The sequence below is a fragment of the Cetorhinus maximus genome, chromosome 15 (genome assembly GCF_964194155.1).
Source record: "Cetorhinus maximus chromosome 15, sCetMax3.hap1.1, whole genome shotgun sequence".
Classification (NCBI taxonomy): Eukaryota; Metazoa; Chordata; class Chondrichthyes; order Lamniformes; family Cetorhinidae; genus Cetorhinus; species Cetorhinus maximus.
The window spans coordinates 35,699,185-35,721,611 of record NC_135893.1 but is presented as its reverse complement, the minus strand read 5'-3'; the positions used below and the strand labels follow the sequence as shown (position 1 = coordinate 35,721,611).

The window sequence follows — 22,427 nt, the reverse complement described above, 5'->3', positions numbered from 1 at the left end:
CTAAGCTCCAAGCACTCATTGGAGCAGATGGACTGTGGTGGGTCAGCGCTCTACTCGTCAGGGGCTGCCCGACTTGAGGTGGGCGGTGGCTGACACTATAGTCCCTCCCACCATCAGCCTGTCGCACCTTTTCTCTACGTCAATCAAGTTGGCTTTATCACTTGTAACTGCTGTCTCTTGTGTTGTGTTAATATTCTGCCGCGAAATGGGAGTGTCTTCTCTATGGTGCAAGACTGAGCAAAAATTATAAGACCATAAGACATAGGAGCAGAAATTAGGCCATTCGGCCCATCGAGTCTGCTCCGCCATTCAATCATGGCTGATAAGTTTCTCAACCCCATTCTCCCACCTTCTCCCCGTAACCTTTGATCCCCTTACCAATCAAGAACCTATCTATCTTGGTCTTAAATACACTCAATGACCTGGCCTCCACAGCCTTCTGTGGCAATGAATTCCATAGATTCACCACTCTCTGGCTAAAGAAGTTTCTCCTCATCTCTGTTCTAAAAGGTCTTCCCTTTACTTTGAGGCTGTGCCCTCGGGTCCTATTCTCTCCTACTAATGGAAACATCTTCCCCACATCCACTCTATCCAGGCCTTTCGTTATTCTGTAAGTTTCAATCAGATCCCCCCTCATCCTTCTAAACTCCATCGAGTATAGACCCAGAGTCCTCAAATGTTCCTCATATGTTAAGCCTTTCATTCCTGGGATCATTCTCGTGAACCTCCTCTGGACCCTCTCCAGGGCCAGCACATCCTTCCTGAGATACGGGGCCCAAAATTGCTCACAATATTCTAAATGTGGTCTGACCAGAGCCTTATAAAGCCTCAGCAGCACATCCCTGCTTTTATATTCTAGTCCTCTCGAAATAAATGCCAACATTGCATTTGCCTTCCTAACTACCAACTCAACCTGCAAGTTAACCTTAAGAGAATCTTGGACTAAGACTGCCAAGTCCCTTTGCACTCCAGATTTCTGAATTCTCTCCCCATTTAGAAAATAGTCTATGCCTCGATTCTTCCTACCAATGTGCATGACCTCACACTTCCCCACGTTGTATTCCATCTGCCACTTTTTTGCCCATTCTCCTAACCTGTCCAAATCCTTCTGCAGCCTCCCCGCCTCCTCAATACTACCTGTCCCTCCACCTATCTTTGTATCATCTGCAAACTTAACCAGGATGCCCTCAGTTCCTTCATCTAGATCATTAATGTATAAAGTGAAAAGTTGTGGTCCCAACACTGGCCCCTGCGGAACTCCACTAGTCACTGGCCGCCATAGTCACCGGCCGCCATCCTGAGAAGGACCCCCTTATCCCCACTCTCTGCCTCCTTCCAGACAGCCAGTCTTCTATCCATGCTAGTACCTTGCCTCTAATACCATGGGCTCTTATCTTACTGAGCAGCCTCCTGTGTGGCACCTTGTCAAAGGCCTTCTGGAAGTCCAAGTAGATAACATCTATTGGCTTTCCTTTGTCTAACCTACTCCTTACCTCCTCAAAGAATTCTAACAGATTTGTCAGGCATGACCTCCCCTTGATGAAACCATGCTGACTTTGCCCGATTTTACCATGCACTTCCAAGTATTCTGAAATCTCATCCTTAATAATGGACTCTAAAATCTTACCAACAACCGAGGTCAGGCTAATCGGCATGTAATTTCCCGTCTTTTGCCTCACTCCCTTCTTAAACAGGGGGGTTACATTAGCGATTTTCCAGTCCTCTGGGACCCTCCCTGACTCGTGATTCCTGAAATATCACCACTAACGCCTCCACTATCTCTTCAGCTATCTCCTTCAGAACTCTGGGGTGTAATCCATCTGGTCCAGGTGATTTATCCACCTTCAGACCTTTCAGTTTTCCTAGCACCTTCTCCTTGGTAATGGCCACCATACTCACCTCTGCCCCCCAACTCTCTTGAACTTTGGGGATGTCACTCGTGTCTTCCACTGTGAAGACTGACGCAAAGTACTTATTCAGTTCCTCCGCCATTTCTTTGTTCCCCACTACTACTTCTCCAGCGTCATTTTCCAGTGGCCCAATGTCCACTTTTGCCTCTCTCTTACCCTTTATAAATCTAAAAAAACTCTTTCAATCTTCTTTTATATTACTGGCTAGTTTACCCTCATATTTAATCTTCTCCCTCCTTATTTCTTTTCTAGTTGTCCTCTGTTGGTCTTTGTAGGCTTCCCAATCCCCTGGTTTCCCATTGCTCTTCGCCGCATTGTATGCTTTCTCTTTAGCTTTTATGCTGTCCCTGACTTCCCTCATCAGCCATGGTTGCCTCGTCCTCCCCTTAGTATGCTTCTTCTTCCTAGGGATTAATTTTTGCTGTCTCTCCCAAATTACTCCCAGAAACTCCTGCCATTGCTGTTCCACTGTATGGAGCGCCTGAGCCTGCCAAACGCAGGGTCCCCCTTTCAACTTCCCTGGTCGAGTCCAAAGGATTGCAAAGCATTATGTTTGGCAACAGCTTGGTTGCAGGAGTTGCCCGAAAGGTGACATATTTAGACGTCAGGCCGCCTTTGGGCTCCGCTCCAGAGCCTGAATTTTTCCCTCGTCGGGCGTGCAGAAGCAGTCGTAAAATGCGCTTCCGCCTGCGATCAGCCCCCGACCATGATCTTATGCTGACTGGTCAATTAACGACTACCCAGAGAAAGGCTCAGCACTGCCATTGGGGATGGGAAGAGGGTGGGTGCCGATGTCACCGTGGGTGCTGGTGAGCGCTTCTACTGAACTCCCTGGAGGCAGACAGCTGCCTCAGAGAGCTGCAGGCTTCAAAATAAAGCACAAAAATGCTGCCAAAAAATGTCCATGCAGCACAATCAAGCACCTGAAAGCAGGCCTAAAAAAATGTCCCCAGATATTTCTGTTTATTTTAAATCCTAACGGAGATTTCATCCTGCCCTTGGATAAGGAGAGGGCAGCCCCTGGACAGGCAGTCAGCAACACCTGGAGGATCTAGCATCTAGTCTATACTCAAGTAGGAGTAAGGGTAAAATAAAAGCGAAGGTTCATATTCTATTTAGTTACGATATGTCCGGGGAGCTTAGTCCTGTGATTTGCATATCCTGCGCTATGTGGGAAATCCTAGATGCTGCTGGCGGTCTGGATGACCTTGCGTGCAGGAGGTGCCTCCGACTGGAGCAACTTGAGCACCAGGTTTTGGAGCTTGAGCGGCAGCTGGGGGCACTACGGTGCATTCATGAGGCTGAGAGGTTCGTGGATAGCACGTTTCAGGATGTGGTCACCCCGCAGCTTAAGGAAGTGCAAGCAGAGAGGGAATGGGTGACTGCTAGATGGCAGAAGGGGACCAGGTAGGTAGTGAGGGAATCCCCTGAGTGCATCTTGCTCGCAAACCATTTTTCAGCCTTGGAAAATGGTGAGAGTGACGGTTCCCCTGTGGAGGCCAACCAGAGCCAAGGCCATGGCGCTGTGGGTGGTCCAACTGCTCAGGGCAGGCGGAAGAAGTGTGGAAGGGCAATAGTGGTTCGTTAGTGAGGGGAGTAGACAGGTACTTCTGTGGCCATAGACGTGATTCCAGGATGGTACACTGCCTCCCGGGTGCCAGGGTCATGGAACGGCTGCAGGGTATTCTGAAGGGGAAGGGTGAACAGTCAGAGGTCATGGTCCATATTGGGGCCAATGACATAGGAAGAAAGAGAAATGAGGTCCTGCAAGCAGACTTTAGGGAGTTAGGTAAGAAATTGAAAAGCAGGACTTCAAAGGTAGCAATCTCCAGATTACTCCTGGTGCCACGCAGCAGTGAGTATGGGAATAGAAGTATAAAGCTGATAAATGCCGTGGCTGGGGAGATGGTGCAGGAGGGAAGACTTTAGATTCCTGGGGCATTCGAACTCTTTCTGAGGGAAGTGGACATGTAAAAATTTGAAGGGTTACATCTGAACAGGAACGGGACCAACATCCTTGCAGGGAGGTTTGCTAATGCTGTTGGGGCAGATTTAAACTAAATTGGCAAGGGGATGGGATCCTGAAAAGTAGTTCAGAGGGGAGAGAATCTGAGATGGAATTAGAAGTTAAAACACTAGTAAGTGAGTCTGGAAGGCAGAGGAAACATAGGCTTAGGTAAGAAAGAAGTGAGTTTAGCAAGGCTAAATTGAATATATTTTAATGCAAGGAGCCTGAGGAATAAGACAAATGAGCTGACGGCACAGAAAGGCACATGGGAGTATGATATCATAGCCATGACCGAGACTTGGCTAAAAGGGCAGGATTGGCGGCTCAAAATTCCTGGTTATAGGGTATTCAGATGAGATAGAGAGGGGGATAGAAGAGGAGGGGGGGTTGCAATATTGATCAAGGAGTCAATTATAGCAGTGAGGAGGGATATCATCTTCGAAGAATCATTAAATGAGGCCAAATGGTAGATAGAAGTAAAAAAAAAGAAGGGGCAAACATGCTGTTGGGTGTGTACTATAGACCCCCAGTCAGGGAGAGATAGAGGTTCAAATACCTGGGGAAGGTGATGGCATAGCGGTATTGTCTTGGATTAGTAATCCAGAGACCCAGGGGATCCAGGTTTGACCTGGGTTTGAATCCCACAATGGCAGATGATGGAGTTTGAATTCAATAAAAATCTGGAATTAAAAGACTAATAATGACCATGAAACCATGTTGTAAAAACCTATCCAGTCCACTAATGCCCATGCTACATGTGTCTCCAGACCCACAGCAATGTGGTTGGCTCTTAAACATGGCCAATAAATGCTGGTTTAGCCAGCAAAGCTATCCCATCAATCCCATGAATGATTAAAAAAATGTAATCAAATTTCTGGGAAATGTAATATTAAGGCAATAATAGTAGGGGATTTTAACTACCTAAATATTAACTGGGATAGTTTTACTGTGCAAGGTAGGGAGGGAGCAAAATTCTTCAGTTGCATCTAGAACCTTTTTAAGCTAGTACGTAGAATGCCCAACAAGGACCTAATATTCAGAAATGAGGAAGGCGTATCAGCATTTTGGAGATAGTGACTATAACTCAGATTTAGGATAGTTATGGAAATAAAAGGTTCTGAACTGGGGAAAGGCTAATTTTACTTTGAGATATGATTTGGCCCAAGTGGACTGGGAGCAGCTACTTGCAGATAAAACTGTGTCAGAGCAGTGGGAAGCATTCAAGGGGGAAATAGTGAGAGTTCAGGGCAAATATGTTCCCGTAAAGACAAAGTGGGGACCAAGTCCAGAGAACCCTGGATATCAAGGGACAAAAAGGTTAGAATTAAGAAAAAAAGAGAAGCTTATGACAGATGCCAAGCACTCAATACAGCAGAGTCCTTAGAGGAGTATATAAAGTGCAGAGGGGAACTTACAAAAAGGAAATTAGGAAAGCTAAGAGTGCATGAGAAAGCATTGGTTTTCTTTATTCTACCCACCAAAGGGTTTTTTTAAATAAATAAAGAACAAGAGAATAACTAGGGAAAGAGTAGGGCCAATTAAGGACCATGGGGTAATGTGTGTGTGGACCCGGAAGACGTGGGTACAGTCCTCAATGAATACTTTGCATCAGTTTTCACAATGGAAAAGGACGACACAGGTATAGACATCAGGGTGGAGGACTGTGAAATATTAGAGGAAATTAACAGAGGGGGTATGAGCGGGTTTAGTGACTTTGAAAGTGGATAAATCCGCAGGCCCGGATGAGATGTATCCCAGGCTGTTGAGGGAGGCAAGGGAAGAGATATCATGGGCCCTGGCAGTAATTTTCAAATCCTCTTTGGCCACAGGTGAGATGCGAGAGGACTGGAGGACTTCTAGTATTGTTCCATTATTAAAAAAGAGAGGAAGGGATAGACCATGAAATTACAGGCCAGTCAGTCTAACCTTGGTGGTGGGGAAGTTATTGGAAAGAACTCTGAGCAACAGTCTATATCTGCACTTGGAGAGACACGGATTAATTAGGGATAGTCAGCATGGATTTGTTAAGGGAGGGTCGTTTTTGACAAAGTTGATAGAATTTTTTGAGGTAACCAGGAGTGTTGATGAGGGTAAAGCATTTGATGTGGTCTACATGGATTTTAGCAAGGCTTTTGATAAGGTCCCTCGTGGCAGACTGGCCAAAAAAGTAAAAGCCTATGACATCTAAGGCAAAGTGGCACATTGGATCCAAAATTGGCCATTTAAGGCCTGCCCAGTGTGATGCTTGCCCGGAAGTGCTGAGCGCTCCCTGTGCGGGTGGAGGGGCGATTCTCTGAGTCAGGGCCTGCGCACTTTCACGCATGCATACGAAAGAGCACACAAATCTCCGAGGCACAGAGCTGCCACAGGGAGATCAGTTTAAGGTTTTAAAATTTAAATAAAGGAAAAAAAACTTTTAAAACATGTCCCCTCATGTGACAGTGTCACATGGGACATATCAATGAATTTTTAAAATAATTTTTATTGAATTTTAAAACACTTCATGAAACCTCATCCCGTCCGTGGATGAGGTTTCATGAAAAATACGAAGGCCGCCTGGGCTCTTCGCCTGCCCGTCAACCTTAAGGTTGGACGGGCAGCTCATTTAATTGTTTTAATTAGTTTTTAAACAGGCCTTAATAGGCCTTTGACAGTTCAACGGGCACGCAGCCGACTTGGCTGCGCACCTGTCGATCTGAAAATCTAAATGATGCGTGGTGACGTCAGGACGCCTGCCCGTATCTACCCTTTCAAGCTCTTTAAGACATTTCTATTTTGCTTACCAAAGTGGGTAACTTCACACTTCTCCACGTTATATTGTCCGTTCTTGCCCATCCTTAACCTGCTGAATTGCTTTTGAAGCTTCCTCGAGCATTCCTCATATCTTACTTTCCCACCAAACTTTGCATCGTCGGCAAACCTGGGCACATTATGCTTGATCACCTCATCTAAGTCATTGACATAGATTGTAAATAACTGAGGCCTAAGTGCTGATTTTTGTAATATTCTGCTAGTTATAGTCTGTAGATAACCATTTATTCCAATTCTGTTTTCTGTCCATTGGTCATATTCAATCCAAACTAATATACCCCCCAATCCCATGAGGTCTAATTTTGTGTAATAACCTCTTGTGTGGCACTTTATCAAATGCTTCTTGAAAATCCAAATGCATTCCATCCACTAGTCCATGTTTATTGACCCTGCTAGTTATCACCTCAAAAAAACATATTTGCAAAACAAGATTTTCCTTTCTTAAATCCCTGTTGACTTTACCCCATCATATCTTGATTTTCTAAATGCCATTATCACATTCCTAATAATACATTCTAACATTTTCCCCACTACTGATAACAGGCTAAATGGCCTGTAGCTCCCTGCTTTCTCTCTTCCTCTTTCCTTGAATAGTGGGGTAATGTTTGTTACCTTCTAATCCACCAAGACTGATCTAAAATCTGGTTTTCATCTTATAGATTTCCCCAATGTACCCATTACCTCTGTAACCACCTCTTTTAAGCCATAGGATATCGGCCATTAGGTCCAGAGGATGTTGGTTATTAGTCACAATTTTTCTAGCACTATTTCTTTACTACTTTTAATATCTTCGTTTTTACTAGACCCTTGGTTCCCCATTTCTTCCAGAATCTTGTACCTGTCTTGGTAGTGTTGGCCAGGGGCTGCAGAAAAACTCCTGAGCAACTTTTGAACTGAAGTAACCTGAGCTCAGTCACTGGCCTGAGCTAGCTGGAACCAGTTTGAATTAGCAAAGACAAAGGAAATGTGATGAGACACAAGTCCTTATTTAGAAAAAGAGTAACGAGGTTAATGCTACCTAAGTCTTGGAACAGAGCCAATGAGAATATGCCACAGACTAGGCAAGCAGGCCTAAACCAACGGGAGAGAGACAGCACAGCTTGGAGAGATAAGATTTCGGAATAAGAATGGAGGGTTTCGGGCATGGAAGCAGCGAGAACTCCGGAGACCAACCATCGCAGAAGCGGAAGAACCTATGTCAGCAATGTAGAGACGCAAGAGAGAGAGAATGGAACACCTGGCCAGCGTCAGCTCTCCTTTTCGGGTATTAGCTTTTATATTCTGTGACTACTCAGGGAGTGTCAGAGAAACCTAGTGGGTGTGCGTTTAGATCCTAGTTTTGGGTATAAAACTGTATAACCTGCTGTAAACTGCATGTCTATATTTAACCAGACGTATAAGCTATATGTAGATGATCTAACGATGTGAATAAAGCGAATTTAGAGTTAAGAGAGAATTGACTCTTCTCCTCTTTTGAACTAAGCCAACAACCGTTACCGGTGACCTCCGGCAACAGTAGAAGACAACAAAAACTATTTGTTTGATTTCTCTGCCATTTCCCATTATAATTTCTCTGGTCTCTGCCTCTTAAGGGATTAACATTTACTTTAGCCAATCTCTTCCTTTTCACACACCCACAGAAGTTTCTACATTTGTATTTGTCTCTTGCTATTTAACTCTCATAATCAATTATCTCTTTATCAACTTCTTGGGTCTCCTTTTCTGAATTCTAAACTCCTCCCAATCCTCAGACTTACCAATCTTTTTGGCAATGTTATAAGCCTCTTCCTTTAATCTAATACTATCTTTACCTTGTTCTCATTAGCCACAGTCAGACCATTTTTCCTGTATGTTTTTTATTATTCAAGGTAATGTATATTTTTTGTGAATTATGTATTCTTTAAATGTTTACCATTGCTTACCATGATATTTTAAAATCTAATTTCACAATCCACCTTAGCCAACTCACCCTCATACCTATGTAGTTTGCTTTATTCACATTTAAGACCCTAGTTTTAAACTAAATCACTCTCAAACTCAATATAATTTAAAAAATTATATTATGGTCACTCCTTCCCAGAGGCTCCCTTACTACAAGGTTACTAATTAACCCTATCTCAAGCTGAGCAGATAGCATCCTGTAAAGGAACATCTCACCTTCCCTTCCATCTAACCTCTGCTAACTACACGATACCACAGCAGTTTGGAAACGCATCAGAATGGAAGGTAGAACCTGCATCCCTGCACTCCACTCTAAAATCTGCAGGTTTTTGAAAAGGCTACCAAGGAAAGGTGAACTGGAGTCCATTAATGGAAGTAATACTGGAATGACATAATGGTTGCTGAGAAACAATGATTCCTTGTAATTAATACAACATACATCGATCAAAAGCTATTTATAGTTTATAATTATGTAGAGGCAATTCTCACTAAAACTCAGCACATTTAATTTACTTAAGAAAAGTAATATTTACGCTTAAACCAGCAATAAATATCATTCCTGACTTTCCATTCATTTTTTTCCCCTCTTGTTTGGAAGGTGGCAAAATGTGCTAGAAAATGTTCAAAAAATAGCTATTGCTCACACCTGTGAAAGAAGACACTAGCAGATAGCTGTGTTATGATGGGGACGAACATGATTGAGCCACACCCTATTCTCACCTGGTTTGGCATTTGTTCTTCCAGCAGTTCACTGATTAGGTATCAATGGACAATTCCACCCAGTTCCCTGTGTGGAGTTACTGGATTGAGATCAATTAAGTCAGCATAGATCAGCAGACCTTGGACCTTCTTGATCTTCATGTGGTAGGGAAGACTTCTGACAGCCTGTTAAACAATTTTTATTCATAGTTTCATAGGTGCATGAATCCTTACCATGGTCACTCAATTTTCTTATCATTTCCAATTTGTATAAAATTCTATGAAGTCATGAGCTTGTAAAAAAAAACCAGACATATGTTACAAACTAAATATTTATTCCTCATTTCATACATCAGTGCAAATGCTTCTTACTGCGGTCCCTCAAATATCTTACTATGTGCTTTCAGTTTGAATAAAGTTCTCTGAAGCGATTATCTTGTAAAGTTAGACAATAATCACATGCATAAATTACAATTTCTGAACAGATTCATTATTTCTGATTTTAAAAATGTCATACCAGTTGATTTAGAGGATGTAAAATATGTACAATATTGATACCTGCACACTGGAATATATGGTAGCCCTAGAGATCCAGTGCAAACTATAGAAATACAAATGGAAATCCCTTATTCATCACTGAGTGAAACAATTGGAAATACTCAATGTAGGTTCAGTATTTCTGATCTTCATACACTAGCACCCAAGACATTCTGGATCATTGCTTTATTCAGAACGTGCAATGAACTCTGGTAGCAGAAGAGAGTTTATTAACCTCACTGTCCTTTTAGCAGTAAAGGGAGTTCCAGCAAGTAGATTAAATCTGTTGGTTACTCTACAAATCAAAAAGCCAAACTATGGTCACTATTATTTTTCAATGCTAGAAGTATTCCACCCTCTGCCTCCCAACACTGGTGCAGGGACAGTAGGATTATGAGGGCTATGATTTTTTTTGTAACCACAGTCTATAATGTTGTGCAATTAGCTTTTGGGAAAATGCTTATGGAGAACAGGGTCAGTTCCCGTTTTCATAAAGAGGAAGTACACCTGTTGCAAATTACACCTTGCAGTCCAAGCAAGGTCAAGGGAAATGGACCCAAGCGATACAATTTGAAAATTGGTCAATCCCGTTTGTAAACACCTCCACTCCACTTTCTTCCTTTAAGATTCTCCTCATAACCCATCTCTTTAACAAAAATTTTGATAGTCTTTCTTTCATGGATTGTTGTCCGATTCCCACATGCCTCTAAAGTGCCTTGGCACATTTTCCAACATTATATGCATGCATCTGTGGTTACTGCGACCCAGGGGCTGGTAACCTAGTGCTCTATCATTTGGGTAACAGCCCATCCTCATTTGAGGAACAGACCCATCCTTATTAAGAGGTGTTCCTGTGCATGTTTTCAGAAGAACCTGTTCTACCTGTATACAGGAATACACAAAAGGCTGCTATTGGAACTTGGAGTCTTCAATAAGTCTGTTCTGCTGCCAAACATCATTTGATACTCTGATGAAATGATCTAACCTGTCTTCTGGCTGATTAAAAATGAGTTCATTGTTTAAAAAAAATAAAGTGCACAAGGAATTTCATGGATATGAAAGAAAATACAGCACATTCACAAATTCAGCATCAATATCATTTAATATATTGCACAAATCTAAAACAAAAAAGTGTAAATGTTAAAATCAAAGGACAGTAATGTCAAATAGTAAAGTTGCCTTTGGAACAGTGTACCTTCTTGTCACTCGCATCTAATGTGGCAGATATCCCATATTAAGTGTGATCTACAAACTGGTAACTTGCATAATGTGTATAGTTATGGACAAGAAAACAAAAAAAAGTCAGGTCCATAAAAGTGTTATTAATTAATTCTCAGCTGAAGATATTAGTTATAGGTATTTGGGCCATTTTGATTTGATCTCAGTAGAATGAATGAATAGCCTAGAAGCTAAGGCAATGGATTGTCTGGCATGGGTACAATACTAAGTTCTGTGCATATCAATGCTTAAACAATGTAACGTAGTTATTCCACATGTGCTTTTTCTTGTTAATGTTTGGGTACCCATCATCATTCATAGGTGTAAACTTTAAAATCACAAACCAATTAAAGGAATCTCCAATTAAGTGTATGCAGAGGAGTACGCAAAGGCATCATTGTACTGTCAATCGCCATTGGTACTACAATTTATTTTTGCCACTAGAAACCTAGCACAAAAACCCTTTTGCAAAAGACTTGTACTGTACCTGAATAAGGCGGGTAACGATCAAGGCACACAGTTCATGTCAAGATATGACCAAGAAATCAGTAAGAGGGAGGATAAATCAATCAATCAATAATTTGTGATTTGGCAAAACAATTCAATTTCAATAATCTGTATATTGTAGATGAGGTGAAGGTGTGAATCTCACAGTATTATGATCCTGGAAAAGAATTATTTGTGATATTGGATGAATCTTTTGGTGGAGACTGATGTCACCCCACTGGGACTGAAAATGGGAGCCGACCCAACTCCAGCAAATGGCAGGATCCTGGGCAGCATCATGCTGGCAATTGTTGATTAACAGGATGCCAGCAGTTCAATAGCCTTGGAAGCACCTCATCCCTGGGGACTGGGTTGGGGGTGCTGGTGCCCTGGCTTTGCTGCCACGGGGCAGCCATTGCTGCTGGGAGACCCTTTCGTGGGCACACTAAGGAGGGCTCCTTAGGAACCTGCTGGGAGGCTGCCAGGGTTTACCTGGCAAGCTGTCCACGTGGTGACAGGCCCTCCTGACGTGGGAAAAATGCCTGAGGGGAGTGCCCCTTTATGGGGCCCTTACATAGCTCAACAGAGCCTCTGAGGTGCCTACAGTTCAATACGCCATGGCAGCAAGATGATATTGGGCTACTCTCCTGCCACCTCCCCTGACCATACTGCCAACCAACCTCAATGGGATGGGAAAATTTAGCCCTTGGATTTGGATCTTGACACTCAAGACTTTCAGAAAAGGCTATAGCATTTACTGACCAAGTCCCAATGCTGAACATGCAACACCTCTTTAAAAATGGATTGTCCTACGACCAGAGGTGGAAGTCAACCAAAGCCCCCCGCCCCCGCCAAGTATTATGCCTCCCGAGCAGATGGAAATAGTCGGACTTCGGGATGTTTAATGCAAAATGTATGCCCATAGTTTAATCTGCTGGATGTGAAGCTTCCTCGATCTGCAAATTCTCATAGCAAAAGACAGTTTATAGGTGAGACGAGTGACTGCCCTTGACATTAAGGCAGCATTTGACCTCATCCCGTTCCAACGGCACCTTCCCATGCAATCAGAGGTGTCAGCTGTGGCTCAGTTCATAGCGCCCTAGCAAAATTGGAGTCAATGGGAATCTGGGGGAAAACTCTCCGCTGGTTGGAGTCATACCCAGCACAAACGCTGTTGGAAGTCAATCATCTCAGTTCCAGGACATCACTGCAGTAGTTATTCAGACCAGTGTCCTAGGCCTAGCCATCTTCAGTTGCTTCATCATTGACCTTCCTTCCATCGTAAGATCAGGAATGGGGATTTTCACTGTTGATTGCACAATGTTCAGCACCATTCGCGATTCCTCAGATGCTGAAGCAGTCTATTTCCAAATGCAGCAACACCTGGACAATATCTAGACTTGGGCTGACAAGTAGCAAGTAACATTCACACCACTTAAGTGCTGGGCAATGACCATCTCCAACAAGAGAATTTAACACAAAAACAGAATTACCTGGAAAAACTCAGCAGGTCTGGCAGCATCGGCGGAGAAGAACAAAGTTGACGTTTCGAGTCCTCATGACCCTTCAACAGAACTAAGTAAAAATAGGAGAGGGGTGAAATATAAGCTGGTTTAAGGTGGGGGGAGAGAAGTGGTGGGGTGGTGGTTGTAGGGACAAGCAAGCAGTGATAAGAGCAGATAATCAAAAGATGTCACAGACAAAAGAACAAAGAGGTGTTGAAGGTGGTGCTATTATCTAAAAGAATGTGCTAATTAAGAATGGATGGCAGGACATGCAAGGTACAGCTATCCATTCTTAATTAGCACATTCTTTTAGATAACAACACCACCTTCAACACCTCTTTGTTCTTTTGTCTGTGACATCTTTTGATTATCTGCTCCTATCACTGCTTGCTTGTCCCTACAACCATGCCTCCACCCCCCCACCCCGGCACTTCTCTTCCCCCCCCCACCTTAAACCAACTTATATTTCACCCCTCTCCTATTTTTACTTAGTTCTGTTGAAGGGTCATGAGGACTCGAAATGTCAACTTTGTTCTTCTCTACCGATGCTGCCAGGCCTGCTGAGTTTTTCCAGGTAATTTTGTTTTTATTTTGGATTTCCAGCATCCACAGTTTTTTGTTTTTATCTCAAGAGAATTTAACCATCACCCCTTGACATTCAGTGGCATTATCATCGCTGAATCACCCACTATCAATATCCTGTGGGTTACCATTGAGCAGAAACGGAACTGGACAAGCCACATAAATACTATGGCTACAATAACAGGTTAGAGGCTGGGAATTCTGCGCCAAGTAACTCACCTCCTGCCTCCCCAAAGCCTGTCCACCATCTATAAGATGTAAGTCAGGAGTGTGATGGAATACTCTCCACTTGCCTGGATGAGTGCAGCTCCAACAACACTCAAGAAGCTTCATACCATCCAGGACAAAGCAGCCCACTTGATTGGCATCCCATCCACAAACATTCGCTCCCTCCACCAACGACGCACAATGACAGCAATATCTACCATCTACAATATGCACTGCAAAAACTCACCAAGGCTCCTTACACCTTCCAAACCCACGACTGCTACCATCTAGAAGGACAAGGGCAGCAGATAGATGGGAACACTACCACCTGGAAGTTCCCCTCCAAGTCACTCACCATCCTGACTTGGAAATATATCATCGTTCCTTCATTGTTGCTGAGTCAAAATCCTGGAACTCCCTCCCTAACAGCACTGTGGGTGTACCTACATCACATGGGCTGCAGCAGTTCAAGAAGGCAGTTCACCACCACCTTCCCAACGGCAATTAGGGATTGGCAATAAATGCTGGCCTAGCCAGCGAAGCCCACATACCATAAATGAATAAAATAAAGGTGTTGTGGGCAATGTGAATATCACAATTAGATGCGCTCACAGGCTTATTTTTCAGCGTTTCCTTGAGAGCTGATCCGGAATATTCATTTTAATTTAGAAAATGAGAGGGGAGTGAAAATAAAAAGAGGGCAAGCTGCCTTGTGCAGTTCCCATTTCGTGTCGGCATTGCAATACAGGTCTGGGAATGGGCTCACTCCCTCAATTTCTGTGCAATTTTGTAAAATAATCAAGACAACACAACTGGACTCCTCAGTGGCGCAGCCATTTTATGCAGTGACCAGTTAAATCATACAGATTATTGAAATTCCATGATATCAGTGGTCCTTGCTGGGTAGGGGCTCTACAATTGGCTCCTCCACTTCTTGGTCAGGGAAGAAAAATCTATCAGGGTAACAGCTTGTGAACACTAGTCAATGACCATTTCTGAAAGTGTGTACTCAGACATTGGTGACAGACTGGTGGGCACATGAACAATGCTCATTTGGGCAAGATATAGAATGGTGACCAACTGTCAAAAAGTCAACACTTTCAAGAGTGGAGAGAAGGGTGAAAATTGGCACAGAAAAAGAAATGAAAAAAGATTATCCTATTCCTCCCAGCGCAGACAGCTATGTATAATGTACTTGAGAATACAAAATATATTCCTCACAGAAACTGCCTTAACAAAATCTAAACTTGGTGATTAAAGGAGGAATAATCTGTATTTCAGGAAAGATTACAATAAATATGAAACTGCACATTTGACAAGGATATGTACAAAATAATCACTAAAAAAATATGAAAAATCTGATTTTTAAACTAAATACACTTGGAAGAACAAATTATGGTCAATCTCTTTTCAATTGGTAATGTGCTTGTGATCATATACATTATGAAAAACCCTAAACCCTACAATTAGTTCACTCAAACAGCTTTGTCAAATACTCTGAACCATGGATTTAAAATAAAGTTAATCTGGATTACCCAAGGCCTTTTGCAACGAAGATATTTTAATGGTTGGCCTTGTAATTTTACTTGTTTCTAAATTAGTTAAGCCAGGTTTATGGGGAACGGTGAGACACTGTGATCTAGGCAATGGAGCTGCAAAATCCTTTCTATTTTCACTTAGCACAGCTTTGACCACAATAGATTTTGTGACCAAAACAAACAGTTTTGACTTGCTAATTTAAAATGTAGAAGAAATATTTACATACAGTTCACCTGTCGAAGCTGCCCATGTATTTATTACTTTTGGTGGTTCTCAGGATTCATATAATTTTTGGGTTGGTGAGTTGCAAGTTTTGAAAATTTTCACTATACTTCTAGCACTTAGCCACATTACTTTGCTAATATGGATGCTGTCCTCCTAATTTTTTTTAACATCCCAGGACTGAATCCTTCCCCTATCTTCAGTGTGGCCTGCAGATGGCATCCAAGTGCCTGATTGACCTGGTCAGATAGATTGATATATAGATTGACCTGGTCAAGCCTGGATTGAAGTCTTCAGCGTAGGTCCAGTGTTCCCCTGTTGCTGGCCTCCCCTTGGTGGATGCCTGAGCCCAAAATTTGGGTGAGGAAAGCCAACCACTGCTGTACACCTGGATGGCCTAGAGCAGAGATGTTTTTAGGGCCTTCTGACTACGGTCTGAAGATTAGCCAGATAGTTTTCAGCTTCAAAGATCCTGTGGTCCACTTTTGGGAGGTGGGGGGGGTGCACGGTGGCAGTAAAGGAAAAGAGGATTATTTCCCATTTTCCATTCTCTGTGTGTTTGCTACCTGATACTACCCCTTTCCTCCAGTGTGAGAGAAGTGGCACAAGCGCCAAGGCCCACCTGCTGGGGCAGCTTCTCTGTGTAGACCTTTGCCAAGCTGGAGACTAAGTTAAATGACATACACTCTATTTCACTTCAATCATATTCTCATTGTTTGCATTCTTCCCCACAATATTACAAACCGGAATTTTGCATAGTCCAGTGTCAAACAGCTCAGAACATTTGGCAACAGTTTGTGAATAAAATAGTAATTAAAAAAATCTTTGTTTAATGCAATAGATATCTATATAAGCATTTAATTTGATTTTTAAGTTTCCTATGCAAAAATCACATAAAAGCATCATCAGTACCATATTTAATCTGGGATTTTGTGGTTTCCAACAAATATGAGCAGAGAAAGAACTGCAATTTATTTTTGGATGTGTTAAAAACACAACACCACCCATAATCTTCTACAGTTACTAAGCTATGTCATGAACATTTAAACGCATGATTTTTTTTTTTTGTTTGGGCAATATTGCTCCCAACAAATCAAGAAGTAATGGTTGGGATTCTGGAATAATTTTCAACAAGTGAATGAGCATTGCAGCTGATTTTCTGCAATGTTGAGGTTCTAGACTTTTGGTAGATATTCCCACATTGGGTTTGGTGGTGTTTAATAATCACTGTACAATTTAGATGGAAAAATCAGGTGGGTTCTGTTGGTCCTTCCCAACCAATGCTTTGCTATGTGTTTTGTCTAAGCAGTTATTTAACATAAAAACAAAAAACACTGCTCTTTAATGTTACTTCATGGGTTTCCCTAATGCGTTTTACCATCAATATTTTCCTTGCTAAGTGTTTACAGGAGCAAAGCTAAGTTGTCTCACTCCACTCTAAATGATTCTATTCACATAGAAGCAGCAATCAGACTTGTAGGCTACAGATGCATGAAAGAGCTGCAGTGGGAGTTCCAGGTGCCTAGCATTTCTCAATCTATCTCAAATTAAGTTCCACTGTCAGATTCACAGAAATATTTGCCACAGATTTATTGCATATAACTAGTTTGCTACAACCACTTACTTCAGGGATAATTTTCTGCAGTGAACAACAGTCCTAGCTTTCAGTCTGACTCTGACAGTGAATGATTTATCTGGTCATGATGAGCTCAATTCCCTAATGGGTTACAAGTTACTCAAGTATTTGGACAAAAGTTCAGAGATAAAAGAATGCTTAAGTCCAATTTTCATATTGCAGCATCTCATACAAACCATGTGGCACTCTGCTGCAAATAAAATTGTTTTTTTATGTGGGCAGTTTAAAATGAATGATTCTGTATAATCATTAACAATATATTCTAAGCAGGACTGCTGTAATTGATCAGTCCAAAACAGTGAGATCAAATTCTCTTCCAAAGCTGTTGCATGAAAGGAAAGCAAATGGGAAAAAAATGGATTTCAGTAAATTGGAATTTTCTGCAACACAATAGATGAATGGGCTATGAGATAACTACTGAACTTGTATTTTACAGTCCTGCTTTCTTTTAATCATTTCATTAAACAACTTTCTTAGTACCAATGGAATTATTTAAGAAATTAAGCTGGAGTCTAGCCTGGATGGGATGGATGTTTCACAGGTATCAAAATGGCTCCAATAAGTCAGAAGCATGCAAACAGCCTTTTGCCTGTCAGTGATTTCTCAGTCCTGTGTGCATTCATAACTGACATTGCAATCTGATTGTTCGGTGTTCATGGTGCAGAGGTTACATTAGGTTTGCTGCCATATTTTGACCTTTGGATGGTGCAAGTTCATCGTCGATTTGGAGTTATGTTTGTTGTTTTGTTTAACCCAGCTCTTGGAGCAGGAATTTTGCTGCCAGAGGTTGGGGAACGTCCTTTAACCCCTGTCGGACCCAACCTAGATGTAGCCACAGTTCCAGACTTTGCTGTTTAGAAAGAAAATAGACATTTAATTGCCTTTATTAAAGACCTTTGTCATACTGTTGCAATGGTATGAACAGTGATTAGAAAAAATGAGTGTTACTTTCAGCAGAGGCCTAAACTGAGCGGAATGAGCAACCTGGCAGGTTAAAGCAACCCGGCAGGAACAAACCAAGAGTGAAGGTGTACTTTGTTCTGGTTGTTAATGTGAACAGAAATAATGTGAGGGGAAAATTAATTATCATGTGCATTTAAGTTTGATGCGCTTTAAAGAAAGTGTCAGGAAACAAGCATATATCCTCGGCTATAAATCGTACCAACTTTATTTCATTATAATTCTGTGCTCTAGCTGGATGTAAGCAATTTGTAAATACTTAGCATGCAACTTCGCTGAGGTAAGCTAAACGCAAATCTCACATATATATCATTTATAATTTGCCATTGCCTTATGCACACACAGATAAACCTTATGTAGCAGGCCAGCTCATTCATGTCATCAAACCACAAGCATGACCACAAGTTAACCAAGGACATCTGTTCAATAGGTTTTATACAAGTGATCTGATTAATGAATAATCAAATAAGGTTGTGTTGATAGAATAACAGGTGTCTATTAAATTAAAATTTCCACTTAGTTAAAGGCATCTTTTACAGTGAACCTGAGCATTTGGTGCTAATAGTACAGCATTCACATTTGAGCATCACTTCGCTATTGACTATGTATAACAATTAGTGATAATGAAGCAATCCGAACTTGGTAAGGGGTAGATTAAAGCACATTTCTTTATAGATTATTTGGAAATCGAATGAGTGAAAAATCACTTCACACTGCACAGTTTCATTCACGTGGCGGATAACCACAATTTAGTTTTTTCTCCAAAGTACATTTAAGGAAAGTATAATGCAATATTCCCAAAGAGCACAACTGGAAGATAGAAGTGGTAGAACTAGCAATACTGCCTTCTTGTTGACACTGACTCGCAGAATCATCCCAAAATCCAATCTGTACTTCCACTTAGCAAGGCACCACACCAAAGCACAGCCATACAAAATTCCCCATCAAGCTCACGTTTGGACTTCCACGGATATCCTTCAGCCCCTTTAATAAATTTGTATTCAATGACCCTCAATACAACTCCCACATTCAGTAATTCTCTGAATATATCACTGGAATGAGACTATTTCTTCTGCCAGCTGCATTAACATTATATAAAGATTTTGAGGGCTCACTTCTGCTGCCCTTTGTCTTTCACTGTTTTGTGGAACAAAGATTAAAATAAAAAATATCTATAGAAGAGCAGGGGTTGGTACATGAATACTAAGGTTTAAATAATCTTAGCAATTTGATGACTTACAATATTTACAAAAAAATGATTACAAAGCCACCCTGATCAGTCAGAACGGCCATCGTCTATCTGATGAAGTGACTAGCTTAATTTTATTAGATTTATGTAGGGTAAATGTAGACTGATGTCACTTGTGTCTGCAATAAATTAATTTATCAAGGGCTTCCTAGGTGCACTAAGCGTTCCTATGAAAACTGCATTGCAATAGACAGTTCAGACTTCCCAACCATTCAAAGATCACAACGTTGCCAATGAATGTTTTTAAAAATGGAAAGATGCCACCATTAGAGCAAATGGAATGGATGCACTTGAATGCACTTCACTATGATCTACCCAATGCTTTGTTGTAGTAATGAAAGTAACTTTCTGTTTCAAAAATATGGATGGATGACTTGTGACCAAAAGTGAGGAGATATTAACAAAAATATGCAGAAGAAATTGGCCATTGCCCATCATTTCAAGAGGCACAGGGGATTTAGTTACAGGGTGGATAAACTAAAATGATTTAAGCATGGCCACAAACATGAGATGAATGCTACGCAGAATAGATGGAAACAGCATATCAGAATGGCAAGAATATTGGGAAATAACAAGAGAAAACATTTGTATAGTAATATTGGTGTGTTTAGCAATCTCTGACCAAAGCCAAGCTTGCTGTTCTATCACCAGGGGGAACTGTTGATATCAGAGCTGGCTAAGTGTGATTAGCATGTACTCAAGTAGCAAAACCCCTCTCCTGAATCTACTCATTCTTGATACTTTCAAGGTTTTGTTCTCAGGTTGGATAACTAGGCATACACAAACTTTTAAGGTTATTCCTCTTCTGATTTTCCCTTACCAGAGTCACTTTCATCAATGCATCTGATACGAAATCTCACTTATTTACAAAATGACAGATGCTGTCTCCATTGGCCAAGGCAAAAACAAGGAAAATTCACTTTCATCTTGTGATCTGTAAGTGTGCTAAAGGACAAGGTTTGTGCACAAATGATCAAAGTGGGACATCCTTTCTCCTAAAATAATTTTCCAGTAATTTACGTGATTTGGGAAGACTAATGGATAGATGAGAACCACATTAAACTTGGGCAACATCAGTGAATTTTGCTAAAGCTAACATTTTTAGAATGGGATTTCAATGGGGGGAAATATCAAATTGCTACCAAGCTAAACTGACAAATTTTAACCTGGATGCTAAATTAGGCCTCAGAAACGACATAGATACTAAGGACGTAACATGGCTAAAAAAAAGCTATGAGGAAAAGTAAACATAAAAGAAAAATCTTGGAAAAAGCAAACAAATGTAACTCAAGGCTGCTGCAAAGGTAGATTATGCAGTGCAACTCCAATTCCTCTAGGTTATTAGGGTGATGAAGTAAGCTAAGTTAACTTTGATAGTTTTTCTGTTTTCTGTGCTCTATCACTAAGCAAATGCCAATGATTGGCAAGTTTGGTGTGCTCCAGCAAACCAGTGGTTGCATCTTGGGGGCCATATAGAGCATTACACGGAATTGCATGTGACAAAAATGAAACATTTTTACTGATGTTATTTATTCGATTCTTTCATGTTGGTTGTCACACATGTAGTTAAAATTAATTACCGCTAGCTATTTCTAATGACTTCAAATACACAACTCATACTGTCTAACGTGTGGATCAATCCCTGCTATTGTCTGTGGATGGGTACCTATCTAATAGGTCTTTCAATGTATTTGGAATTGATCAGTGAGGTAGGCCATACCATTCAATTTAATTACTATCATCCAGAGAGGTTTTTTCAATATGTTTGCTGGCACTCTTTGCAGACAAAGGTGAGTCTTATTGTTGTCAATGGTGCAAAGAACAATGTTATCGTTTCTCAGAGCTATTTTCAAAGAAATCCAGAGATGCATATTGTCTGCATTGTACTTTGTCAGATTGAAGACAGCAGGGATAAAGGGGTTAGCAGCTTTGTTATAGTAAACAGTTCCATGTGATGTCTGATTCAAACTGAACTCTCATCTATGGAGTTTATAAAGGCCAGTGGACTCAAGAGGTGAGGTGAGAGTGGCTACCCTTGACTCAAGGCAGCATTTGACTGAGTGTGGCATCAAGGAGCCCTAGCAAAACTGGAGTCAATGGGAATTGGGGGGAAAGCTCTTCGCTGTTTGGAGTCTTACCAAGCACAAAGGAAGATGGTTGTGGTTATTGGAGGTCAATCATCTCAGTCCCAGGACATCACTGCAGGAGTTCCTCAGGGTAATCACCTAGGGCCAACCATCATCAGCTGCTTCATCAATGACCTTCCCTCTACCATAAGGTCAGAAGTGGGGATGTTCGCTGATAATTGCACAATGTTCAGCAGTATTCACGACTCCACAGATACTAAAACAGTCCGTGTCCATTTGCAGCAAGACCTGGGCAACATTCAGTCATGGACTGATAAGTGGCTAGTAATGTTCATGCCATGCAAGTGCCAGGCAATGACCATCTCCAACAAGAGAGATTCCAACCATCTCCCCATGACATTCAGTGGCATTACCATCACTGAATCCCCCACTATCAACAGCCTATTGACCAGAAACTGAACTGTACAAGCCATATAAATACTGTGACTACAAGAGCAGGTCAGAGGCTGGGAATTCTGCGACAAGTAACTCAACTCCTGATTTCTCAAAACCTGTCCACCATCTACAAGGCACAAGTCAGGAGTGTGATGGAATATTCTCTGCTTGCCTGGATGAGTGCAACTTCAACAACACTCGAGAAGCTCAACACTATCCAGGACAAACCAGCCCACTTGATTGGCACCCCATTCCCCACCTTAAACATCCACTCCCTCCACAACCGATGCACAGTGGCAGCAGTGTGTATTATCTACAAGATGCACTGCAGCAACTCACCAAGACTCTTTCGACAGCACCTTCCAAAACCACGATCTCTACCACCTAGAAGGACA

The 22,427-nt window shown here is 41.7% G+C and overlaps 1 protein-coding gene across 7 annotated transcripts in view; it reads right to left on the bottom strand.

Annotated features, from left to right (window-relative positions):
- Positions 1-16,565: 16,565 nt before the first annotated feature.
- Positions 16,566-22,427, bottom strand: part of cep104 (centrosomal protein 104) — a 254,609-nt gene continuing 248,747 nt past the window's right edge. For all 7 annotated transcript variants that reach the window (XR_013578912.1, XR_013578913.1, XM_078558238.1 and 4 more), the window contains one exon: positions 16,566-18,151. Coding sequence is in view for 5 of the 7 variants with exons in the window: in XM_078558238.1 (XP_078414364.1) it covers positions 18,015-18,151 (137 nt within the window). In the remaining 2 variants the exon portion in view is untranslated. The remainder of the gene's footprint in view (positions 18,152-22,427) is intronic.